Consider the following 12,279-nt stretch of genomic DNA (forward strand, 5'->3'; position numbering starts at 1 on the left):
ATCCCAGAATGGGGGATTTCTGCTCGTGGTTGGTCGAACCGAAAGAAAAACTAGCCTTTTGATAAGTGAACACGTGGTGTGGTCGTGTCTTTATTATAAGTCACGCGGTCGCGTACTTCCTGTGAACGAATGTAACTCTACGGTTGACAATAAAGTCGGTTGAAATAGCTGGTGGGTTTAATGAAACCTTCGAAATACAAAAATCGGTCCGCGTGCGTGGCGCAAGACAAAACTAAGTACAATTGGTCGCACGTGGCTTCTCTAGAACGACAGAGACGGAAATGAGAGCGAGACGAACGCGTAACGGGCCGACGTTCGTCTTGCCTAGTCTTGGGGGAGGGGATCGCCGGCGTAATTAATTGGCACGCGTGTGTGCGCTCGCACGGGAATCGCGAATTGCGAAGTCGCGGACTTGGCCGAGTCGACGAATCGCGTCATTACGTTCGCGACGGCTGATCCGCCAAACCGGCGCGATGTTCAAATCTGAACAATCATGAATCGATAGATTATCGAATTCTGTAATGACTAAAACTGTATTGACCTCCATATGTACTAAATCTAATAGTTAACGAGATATTATCGAAATAATTTTCTTTCTTCTTTGGATAATATCTCGTTAACTATTAGGTTTAGGACATATGAAGGTCAACACTTTTATACTCAGACTTGGATACTCTATCAATCTATGGTATAAAAAATATGACATTCCATTTTTAAAAATGAAGTTGACCTTCATGTCCTTTACGCGTCCACCTACAAAAAAGCTACTAACATCAGATTAATGCCCCCTCGAAACCAAGCAAGTACCATCTGATGCATTTCTTCCTAACACCAATAGCAGATGAGTTAATCAGGTGGCCTGTTTCTGGCGTCTCACCCTGTATATACATATATCAATTATTTTTTCATATTATTACAAACAAGGGAAATGTTAAAAATGATCAAAATTGTTGAACCACCCAGTATAATACAATCGTACTCAAGACATTTGCCAACAAAACAGGGAAAATATAAAACTAGAAAATGCAATTTTCTGTAACAATATTGAAAGGAACTGTATTGGCAGCTTTACATTTTGCATGAATTGTGGTAATTTACTAACAAAAACATAAATTCGATGGGTCGCATAGATTTGCGACTGTGTCTTATGAAGCAATAGTTGTAGGTTCATCTCGAAATTTTGATATGCGGTTTATCGCAAAAGATATGATATTTTAGCCCTAAGCTGAACTTTAACCCTGATCGTGAGTAACATCATTACTGAGCATTAAAAGAATGACATTAACTAAACACACAAATAGAATTTTATCTTATTTAACAAAAAAATATTTTACCTCATAAGGGAATAGCATAAACAAAATTAAAATGTCATATTTGGTGTCACATTTATTAATTGAAACATTTGTAACGAATATGTATAATCCGTGGCATAAATGGATAGTCCAACATCACGAGATTTAAATATTTCGATCGTCATTTTCAAGAAAAGTTAATTATCCAAGGTTAAACAAACACACAAATTATTGCTCCATATTAAACTTGCTTACTTAATTAAATTCATATCTCGCTGGAATTTTCTTTTCAAGTGAAAATTTATGAAGAACGCTTTTCTTGACCTAAGTCACATGCACCATTAGGCATGCTCAGAGATACTTTTAGTTGACAATAACTTTAAAACATAACTGCTATAGTACTTTGGCTGCTCTTTCTTTCCAAACATTTCGCCATATGCGTCTGTTGACAAACATCTTGTACGTAGAGATTTATATTAGTTATGACAATTTATAATACTTTTTTAATAAAATACAGTTGCGTAGTTGCTGATGAAACATATGCCATATACAAGTCTTGTGTTGATACAGTTTGAAATGTTGTCAGTCGATTACGACAAGGTAGTTACTAAGTTTGAGGCAAGGGTTGTAATTCTTCTAAATATAATCGTTAAATTGTTATATAAAATTTATGAAACAGTTATACAAAAAGCCAACGTGTACTTTGTCTAGTGATTACGAAAGAAATCGAAATTACCTACTACAATATTTCCATTGTAACATTGTGGTTTAGTCACTCCCTCACGATCGCGGTTTTGTCTGTTTCATTTCGTGGTGAATCAACCCTTACGTAGCAACGAATCAGTAACGAGTTGCCAGCTAATGAGAGCGAAAATACGACTGACGTACATACCTCACTACCCATCTTTCACTACCCTCAAGCACCACGTTGTCTGACAATAAGTACTGTCACAAGAATTTCGGTTTCTCGTGACGATTATTTAGATTTAGAGTAAAGTCTTTTCTAAGTGCTTAAAAACCCGAAATTATTATTTTTTATTCCTATTTCTAGGTATTTTAGCACTTATAATACAATGGTCGCACCTTCGTGGTAGAACCCTATCGTTGCCAATTATATTTATATCTTATACAGGATAATAGGTATTTAAATATCACGTAACATATTCTTGATCATCATTACATCACAGATATCAAACTATAAAAGAACGACGCACTTGATAACTATCCTCAATTCGTGTAGATAGTTACAAAACCTTTATCAATTCCTAATTGCTTATCAATAGTAACAATATTTTTAAAAAAGCCACACAAAATGCAATTACTTAATTTTTTTACGGTCTGAATTAACTATTTGTTTGTCTACTTTATCTTTGCAATCGCCTTTGGAAATATCGTCTTGTATTTCTGTAATACTGGCATCCTGTTCCTTCCCATCAATTTCATCTAAGTAATCATACAAGTCTAATGGATCTTTGGTCTCGTGCACTTTGTTTAATTCCCTTTTCAACATCTCAAGGCATTCTCTACGCTCTTTCCATTGTTCTGCCATTGACGGGTCCATCGGCGCATCATCACCCCGCGATTTTTGTTCTGCCATTTCTCGTTGCTCACACTCTCGTATGTACTTTTCATAACCCTCGATCTAGAAACACGTTAAAATTAAGTTAAACTTATATACGTTGTTTCTCTTTCCTAATTTAACTGACAAATTAGGATTAACAAACTCATAAAACGATACAATGAAATAAAATGACAATATTCATTCTTTATGATGAATACAGTCTCTACTCAATAAGTGTCCCACATACTTCACCTATAATTGTCCCAGAACTATCCCCACTACCGCGGGTATACCCTGTTTGGGGCCACAAAGCTCGAGAGACCTGGGTCGCAGAGGGGTGTAAACATAATACGAATCGGGTATATCGGTGTGGGACCAGGAGACCACTACTAATCCATTAAAAAAACTTTTTTATTTTTCATTATTTTTTATGGGGCTTTCATTAACATATTTGTGGCATTTATCTAATCAAAATTATACCAAATATGATATAATTCCGATAATATTTACTTGTGTAATGAACGATGAAAGTTACTTCCCATTACAATTATATTAACGGAAAATTAGTGTAAATATGATCCGAGCTATACTGTGTTCGGTATTATTTTAATTAGAAAAATTCTACAAACATATTGGTGAAAGTCTCATAAAAAAATAATTAATAATAAAAAAGGTTTCATTTTTTATTTAAAGGTCTAAGCTCCGCATCTCTTTCTTTTCCATACGCTACCCTTCTTTGTGTCCGAAACTTTCATCGTTCATTACTCAAGTAAATATCATCGGAATTATATCATATTTGGTATCATTTTCATTAGAAAAATGCCACAAATATGTTGGTGAAAGTTCCATAAAATAATAATGAAAAATAATGTTTTGTTAGTGGATTAGTAGTGGTCTCCTGGTCTCACACCGATATACTCGACCCCTATTATGTTATACTCCTCGGCGACCGAGGTCTCTCAAGCTTCTTGGCCCCTCGTGGTGTATACCCTGCGTTAGCAGGGATACTTCTCAGACCATTATCGTCCAAATATTTGGGACATTTATCGAGTAGACACTGTATTCCTTCCTCGGTTTGCTCGGTTCTGAAATCTATCTAAATACTAGCAAGAGTTCCCGTTAGTAGATCTCAATAATTGAGACCTGCTCTAGTACAACTTCAAGTAAAGATACTTCAATTGTAAGATGATTTCAATTAAAGGCGAAACTGTAGAACAACTATTGTACGCTCGGCGAGAGTTGGCACAGAATTTCGTCAGTGGGGTGCAGGGGGAACGGCGAGTCCCCACTCTTGACGCAAAGCTGCGGATGCGACTCTTACGCTTTACTCCCGGCGGGGACGGTCGACATAGGCGTAAATAAGTAGGATCCGCGTAAACTATGGGGGGCACATGATATTCTCTGATTCTCACTAACCGTGAAGACTGGAGTCTTAAATTTAATAAAAAAGTCATAAATTTCAAGCGTGGGTTGATGGATCCCTGCTGTGCGTGCAAGGAAAATAGGTTTCCATGGACCTGTTTTCCGTGCACGCACAATAGAGTTACGCCAATGTTCTGAGCTCAGCGTTGCGTCGCCACGCGACATCGCTCTGTTGCAGTCACACTCAATACGCTCGTTTGCTGTCTTCGTTGAGCGATTCGGCCAATCGCGGAAGACGTGTAGCGCGTAGTGGGAGCACCACGTGGTACCTACGAGTTTCTCGTGCCAACTCTCGCCGAGCGAATAATACCTACCCCCCGATGTCGATGATTTTTGGACATGTTGTAGAAATCGATATTTTGAACAGCATCCTCCTTTGTATATTAGCGGCAGTCTCGCTTAGTTTCTGAGATATTCGCGAAAAACTATCGGTATCACTACATAGAATTCTGCTTATACTTGTGCGTTTATGGCACTGCATGCGTCGGTAAATTAAGCAAGACCGCCATTAACACATTCCGTGCCACGTGTACCATCGGTGGTACACGATAAACGTTCCATTCAGGCCGCGAGAAGAAACGTGGCACGGAACGTGTTAACTTGTGAAGAAAAAAGTTTTTTAAAATGTTGAGATTTATAATGTAAAAAAATATCATTGAAATTGGAGGATATGTAGGTGACTGTCCTGCATTTACACCCAATTCAGTAAATGTTATAATGATATAGCCACGCTATCTTATACAGAGAAAGATTGCATTTTTATTGCCCCTTTTGGCGTCGTCACATCCATAAAAGAAATTGACGTACCTTATCTCGTAGCACTCGTCGCATATCAGTTTGTCTCTTCAATTGTCGGGGCAAACATAGGCATGCCTGGATCAATCTCAATAACACCCAAACAGCAGCGGCAAGGGCCACATACGTCCACGTAGTGTACACCATAGTTATAAAATCGACCGAGATCTGTTGACGCTTCATATTGAGAATTTATTATTTTTAATAAAGTCTGTAATCAAAGAATGAATCACAATAATAAAACTTGTAATATTAACAATGTATTGTTGACAACAGGAGGAAGAAAATTTAAGCAATAATTTTTTATGATAATAGAAAAGGAAAATTAAAAATTGGAATTAAAGATTTTTTAAATTTCTCTCCTGTGTCTCTGCTTTTCACGATACGTCACTTAACGATTATCCCTTAACACTCGTGGGATGATTGTTCACTTTTATCAACACTGTTAAATTCAAATCGGCCGTAAAAATAACAAACGTGAAGTTTTGAGAGGCCCAGATCACTTTTCTTTACAACCCCTTTCAATTACCTTTCTCTAGCTTGTTCGCAAAAATATTAAATTTTCTCTCATTTATGTTTCGAACACTCTGTACAACACATCTGTAATATTTAATACAACAACCCTACAACCCTACCCTCGTCCTTTCCCTTGCTCTTTTCCCTAGTTCTTTTCTTCCTTAGCCTTTTCCATAGCCATTAGATCCCTGATCCCTTCCATAATTCCTTCCACAAAGCCTCCTCTCTTCGCTAGATCCTTTTCCCTCTCCCGATCCTTTCCTCAGCCCCTTCCAGAGTTCCTTCCCTATATTATTATTATGCAGTGCCAAATTCGCTTCCACTGTCCCGACAGTGATCACTCTAAACATCCGAATTCGCTTCAACTATTCCGAGAGTGATCAATGAATAAGACATTGTAATTTCTGTTACAATAATTTCATGTTCTATGTCAGTAACTCGGCTGTTGTTGTGATCGGGGCACTATTCGTTGATGAAGTTCCGAACGTAGAAAAGAACAGCGATAGTCTACTGCCACTTACAGCTCGCCGCGGTCGGAAAACACGTCGTAATTCGTGTCTCCTATGAATTATGAAATGCTGCAGACGAGACCCTACTATTCTTTGATGCTGTGCCGAACGTATAAAAGGACAGCGAAGCTCGAGAACTTCTTTATTTTTCATTAATTTTTAATGGGATTTTCACCAACATATTCGTGGCATTTTTCTGATCAAAATGATACTAAACACGATAGAATTCGGATCATATAATATTTACACTAAATTTTCGTTAATATAATTGTAATGGGAAGTAACTTTCATCGTTCATTACACAAGTAAATATCATCGGAATTATATTATGTTTGGTATCATTTTCGTTAGAAAAATGCCACGAATATGTTGGTGAAAGTCCCATAAAAAAAATTAAAAATAAAGAAGTTTTGTTACTGGTGTAGTAGTGGTCTCCTGATCTCACACCGATATACCCGACCCGATGTGTTATGTTCACACTTCTCGGAGGCGGCGCGGCGGCTCTCTAGCTTCTTGGACCCTCACGGGGTATACTCCGCGGTTGTAGGGATAATTCCGCGACGGCTAAGTCTCGACGACGTATATCCCGGATTCACTGTAATACGCGTGTGTACCCCCACTCCCTTACAACCATACATGTTAACCCTCTTCCAATGCCTTTAACTTCAACACCATGATGTAGCTATCATTCCTTTCCACTTTTTGATCACTGCACAGTGGTCCTGAAGTCCGATTTTTGTGGCCCAAACTCAATTTTTCAAGTTTAATGTATTGAACACTTTTTTTGCTATTTGACAACCCTTCAAAGCCTCCGAATCCAAAATATTATTCATTTTAGATGATTCTGTGATGATATACGGTGGTCTAAAGACAAAGTCATTTTCAAACTAAAATTAAGCGTGCTATATATCAATTATAGAATATCAATTATAGAATATAGTTAGCAGGTGTACTTAAAGTATGTATCCAGTTTTAAGCATTTTTTAATCTATATACCCATTTTTTAATCTATATCTTTTTATTAATATCTTTTATTAATTTTTTAAAAGAAAGGTTAGATAATTGTTAACAACATGTATAAATTTCAGCTGCTAGTTTTTGCAAGTTTTAATTCGGTGTGGATTTAAATAAATAGACGCTCAGCGTGTAAGGTCGATTCATACGTCCCGGAGACGGACCGTAGAGCGTGGGGACCCTAGTGGGGAAATGCAGAGTTGCCAAAAATCTGTCGACGAAGTGTCCGCCTTCCTTCCGGCAGTTGTACTTCTCGAGTCCAGGAAGCGGTTGATCATTACCAGTGACCTTTCGAGAGCGCGTTGACAGTTCCCTGCTGTGCGCGACACAAAAAAAGGTTTTTAGGAGCTCGACAGCCCCGTAGGTAAACCTATCGGTATCTCTCCTCTACAACATTATGGAGATAGGAATCGTTCCTGTCTTTTAGTGAAACAGCATCACACATCCTTATATATTATACATAAACTATACATATATTGTAAAAACGAGAATAGTTGTTATTTTCGTAAGGAAATATCCACATTAGGAAGGTGATCATTCCATGTGAATTCGATCATTTTTTGGAGACTATGTCTCGAATTTTGATAACATTGAAATATGTTCTAGTCCAAGTGAAAGTGGGAGGCGCGGGTTGAGCTGGGTTTATCTTCGAAATAGTTTAAAAGATACAGATAATCAAAGTTTTTCATTTTGGACGAGTTTTACGGAAACTACCTTCACAATACAATGTATGTATATCACAGTTATTATTAAAGATAGAAACATTTTCTTTTTTTAATTATCATCGCAAAAGACTGTTCTCCTTAAATAATTTATCATTTTATATTCGAATTATATTTTGTAATGCAAAAATATTATTAACCCTTAGCACTCGAATGGTGACTCTGAAGCACCACTAGAAATTGTTGTGGCATTGTTTCAACGAAATTACAAAAAATATACTGATAGAAATTATAGAATTCTAGAATAGAAATTACTAAACATTTAAATATTATATGTGGAAATCGGATCAGTTTCGTATGAATAAATTGAAAATATTCTAAGGCAGAAGAAAAATTTAGTTTTAGAATGAAAAAAGCGCCGAGTGCAAAGGGTTAATATCTTTGTTTTGCAAATTTTACCACCGGTTTAAATCTGAAAACATTTGAAAAAATATGGCCGTATTTTACGATTCTTCCTCTTTCTCTTTGAAATTCCATTTTTCAATTCGCGGAGCCTCAATGCTATATATTAAACTATTTATTATTTTATTATCTTTGTATTGGGTCCATAGAATTGCTGGATATTCTTTAGACATTCTGAAATAGAGGTCCACAGCGCAGCGTTTGTTCTAAAATTACAACTTTTCTGATCGCAATATTTGAGGTTCCGTATATGCAAAGGTGTTAAAGGCGTTATACCGTTACCGACCTCTACATCACGGTTGCAGGGGGTGGCAAGGTACCATTTTGCATGGGTCCGGCTGAGATGGGGATAGGCAGACCTAACGAGAGACTCCCCAAAAATAGTGGCACTGTAAAAATGGCGAAATTAAAATGGATTTTTTGTTATTTTTGTGTTGTAAAATCTTACGTACGAAGCGACGAGCGTGCCACCAAGGCCAAGTATAAAAATCCCTACCGGCAACGTACCGATCATGGACGTCATAAATAAACAATCCTTCCGAATGTACTTACCAATTTCGTCATTTTTAAGCCAGCCAAAAGCAGCACAGCTGATAGACACATGTTAAACTTTGTACACCGTATTATGTTACGTACACAGTATTCAATTACAGGCGGAATGATCATATAAATATCGCATTGAAAACTGATGGATTCCCAGGACAGAAGGAAAGTTTATTTATCATGCGTATATCTCCGTAAAAAAATTTTTAAAAAATCGGACTTTTGCACATTATGCGCTCACTGTTGGGCTATACAAAAATAATTTGTTCTTCATAAAAATCGAAAATTTATAAAATGGATTCTTTGCCGCCTTGGCACCACTGTGCGCCGGACTGCCGACGGATGCCGAGCTCATTGGCATCCCCGGGGTGTAGAGGGGAGTAAACTGTTCTGGTGTTAGGTAGCAGACCCCTACGGGGCGCGACTCTTGGCCTTTGTTGCGAGCATCTCGAGCGCCTCTCAAGTGGCCTTACTAGGATTTCAGGAACTTATCAATGTAGAAAACGTGGTAGTATTCATTGTACTATCCGTCTCCGGGACGTATGAATCGACCTAAACGTTGCGTTCTGAACCGGGACGCGTAGTGCACTTTCAAACGGCTAAGAGGTCGTTCTGTTTTCACCGTGTACACCTTATTTATCTTTCGTATTCAATTTCATAAACATTAGATTTCATACGAATCCTGCTTCATTTAGTGCACGTTTGTCTAATCACATTCAGTCTTTCACTGAATCTGGTAAGCGAATCATCTCTACGAAAGTTTTATTTGGTTTTATATACATTTGGTTTTATATATCTACAAATTTGTTTTCCAATGTTAAAATATAAATATTATATTTACTATTATATAACTATATAATTATTTAATATTTATATTTAAACAATTTCTTGTTTTCATTACATAGAATAGTATTATAATCATGTTACCAGACACATATTTAATCGAATTGTGTGATAAAATATAATTTTTATTTGGAAAGAAGATTTTTCGAATTTTAGTCACAAAAAATGACTTTCCAGACCACAGTTGACAAGATTTCACACAATTCAGAGATTTCCAACAAAAGTTGATCAGTTGTACTCTTCTACAAATTTCAATATAGAAAATTTAAAAAAAAATTTTTTTAGAACAAATGAAGGTCACCTTGATTTTTTAAATGTTAATACATATTTTTTACTTCATAGTATTCTAGCTGGTGTCGAGACGAATTCAACGATATACGATACTATAACCATAATCCTTGAAATAACCGTAAAATAATTTTGGCCACAAAAAGCGGGCTCCTGGACCACTGGTGCACTGGTTCTAATGAAAATTATACGGTGAAGGTAAAGCCAAGTGACGTTACATGATCCAAAGGGTCTAATTACGAGAACGATATGTGTAATAAATAACAATGTGTTTTACAAAGGCTTAAGTATGTTTTAACGTGACAGTATAAGAACACGTAGTAAATGTCAAGAGCTTTGTTACACCCGTGACTCGCTGTCAATACACCGTGACTGTATCGATTGCATTTGCTCCGTTACAACGAAAGAAGTGCATTATGCATAGTGAAACTGAACATCCGTGACTTTTATTATAAATATTTTCTTGCAAATTTGTAGCAACGGGTGCAATTTATATTCGTGTTCATTGAAGAATATAAAGTGTTTTATAATAAATAAAAGTTAACATATAGACGGAAATAAAATTAGAATCTTTCACTCACCATATTCGAATACAAATTGATGTAAGATTGTTATTGAAGAGTAAATCGTAGAAATGCAGTATACTCGGTTATTATGTAAAAAAAACAAAAATATTACTTTTAAATTTACCTGAAGAATAATATTCAATTAAAGGCTACGGTCAGCAATAATACTAATAATAATGAGTAGAATATTATAAAGCAATTACAAGTGAAAATTTGTTTAATTATTTTGAAAATGTTATTTTCATAGATTAGCACAATTGTAAATTATGTTAATTTTCTAATACGACCATTTATCGAACTGTATCAACGGATAAACTTGGAACTTAATTTTTCTGGCCACTTTTTACGTTTTATTAAACTTGGCAATATTTCAAAAGATATGAAAAATTATAAATGCTGATTTACTAACATAATTCATAATTCAAAGTTTAAAAGGTACATAGTAATCGAGAGTTATAATTGTTCTCATTATATCAGAAAAGAAACATGGTAAAACACGTGTTTATTGTTAAATCAATTTAATATATGAAATAACTAATGAATAAGAATAATAGATAAATATTTATTGGTAAAACGATTTGAATTGTTACAAAAAGGGTGCAACATTTTTTTTGTGGTGTTAAAATAGAAAAAGTAAATATTCTCACACTATAATGTAATAATGATATGCTTCATAACAAAACGCGAATAGTAAATAATAATGGTTGAATAGATAATAAGGAATAAAACATGTCAATGTCACAAAATATGTCCGTGATTGCTCTAGAAAATCAATTTCACTCGCAACTACTACGCTTCTAAAATTCTTCGTACAATACGAATGTACGCACATAAGTTGTAAACAAAAATTCAAAATCGTTTAAATTTGATATATTAATTCATTATTTACTCATTAATATAATAAATTTTTAATTTCTACCATTCCAGGGTATATAATTAAATATCAAAATTTTTAATCCACGAACGATACAAAAAATAACAGTTACTGCAACGAATAATTCATAAACATATAAATAGATATGAATACGTCTAAAATTTTCGTTTTACAGATTTGTGGAATCGAAACGGAGTTTTAGTATTATATTCTTTTTTTGATACCAATGATATATTTCAATGGCAATAAGTTCACTTTAAAATTTGCAAAATACGGGATTGAATATAAAATAAAAATGAATAATACACAATTATTTATATACAATGTAAGTTTCTCTATTCCCAGCGCGTAAATTTAATTTGAAGAAGTAATTTTAATATACTTCAATCTCTTATATCTCTTTTCCTCGGTGAACTTACCGTTGTTTTTACAAAAATACTGACGCAATCATATTCACAATAATGGAAAAAGAGCAGCCACAGAACGAAGCGTGTGACGCGAGTAGGAAAGTAGAAGAAACTGTAATATGTCAAGCTAGCAAGTGAAGCAAAACTATCCACTACTGACCCCTATCGAAACAATCGATATATGTATATAGTCACGTATGATCAAACTGACATCCTGACATCTGACGAATATTTTAACACAGTCAGGACTCCCCGTAGAATTAATAATTTGTTACTATGAGCCTTGTTCTACTATTCCCAATATTCCTTATTATTGTACAATCACATTTCAAATGCATTACGATATATTCTAAACTATATTTAGAACAATAGTGAACTTTATTCAATATTCTTCACCAATTACGTTTATGGTAGCAACTAAGGCCGTTTACAATTGCGCGTAGACACACCCGTACAAATAATCAATAAAACATGTTGTGTGTAATATAATGCATCTGTTTTTAAAAATGTGAAAAACATTTACTG

The 12,279-nt window shown here is 35.3% G+C and overlaps 1 protein-coding gene across 3 annotated transcripts; it reads right to left on the reverse strand.

Moving 5' to 3' along the window:
• Window positions 1–1,360: 1,360 nt before the first annotated feature.
• LOC143356179 (uncharacterized) lies at window positions 1,361–11,923 on the reverse strand. Of its 3 annotated transcripts, none has more exons than XM_076791653.1 (3): window positions 11,767–11,923; window positions 5,083–5,247; window positions 1,361–2,934 (listed from the first exon to the last, which is right to left on the reverse strand). In XM_076791653.1, exons 2-3 carry the CDS (start codon window positions 5,215–5,217, stop codon window positions 2,611–2,613), a joined length of 459 nt encoding a protein of 152 aa, XP_076647768.1. In that variant the 5' UTR covers window positions 5,218–5,247; window positions 11,767–11,923; the 3' UTR covers window positions 1,361–2,610. The 3 variants fall into 3 exon arrangements, with proteins under 3 accessions (XP_076647768.1, XP_076647769.1, XP_076647766.1); XM_076791654.1 differs by having other exon boundaries at window positions 5,083–5,238; window positions 11,767–11,874; XM_076791651.1 differs by lacking the exon at window positions 11,767–11,923 and having other exon boundaries at window positions 5,083–5,271.
• Between the last annotated feature and the right edge of the window lie 356 nt (window positions 11,924–12,279).

Source organism: Halictus rubicundus, chromosome 8, assembly GCF_050948215.1.
Source record: "Halictus rubicundus isolate RS-2024b chromosome 8, iyHalRubi1_principal, whole genome shotgun sequence".
Lineage (NCBI taxonomy): Eukaryota > Metazoa > Arthropoda > Insecta > Hymenoptera > Halictidae > Halictus > Halictus rubicundus.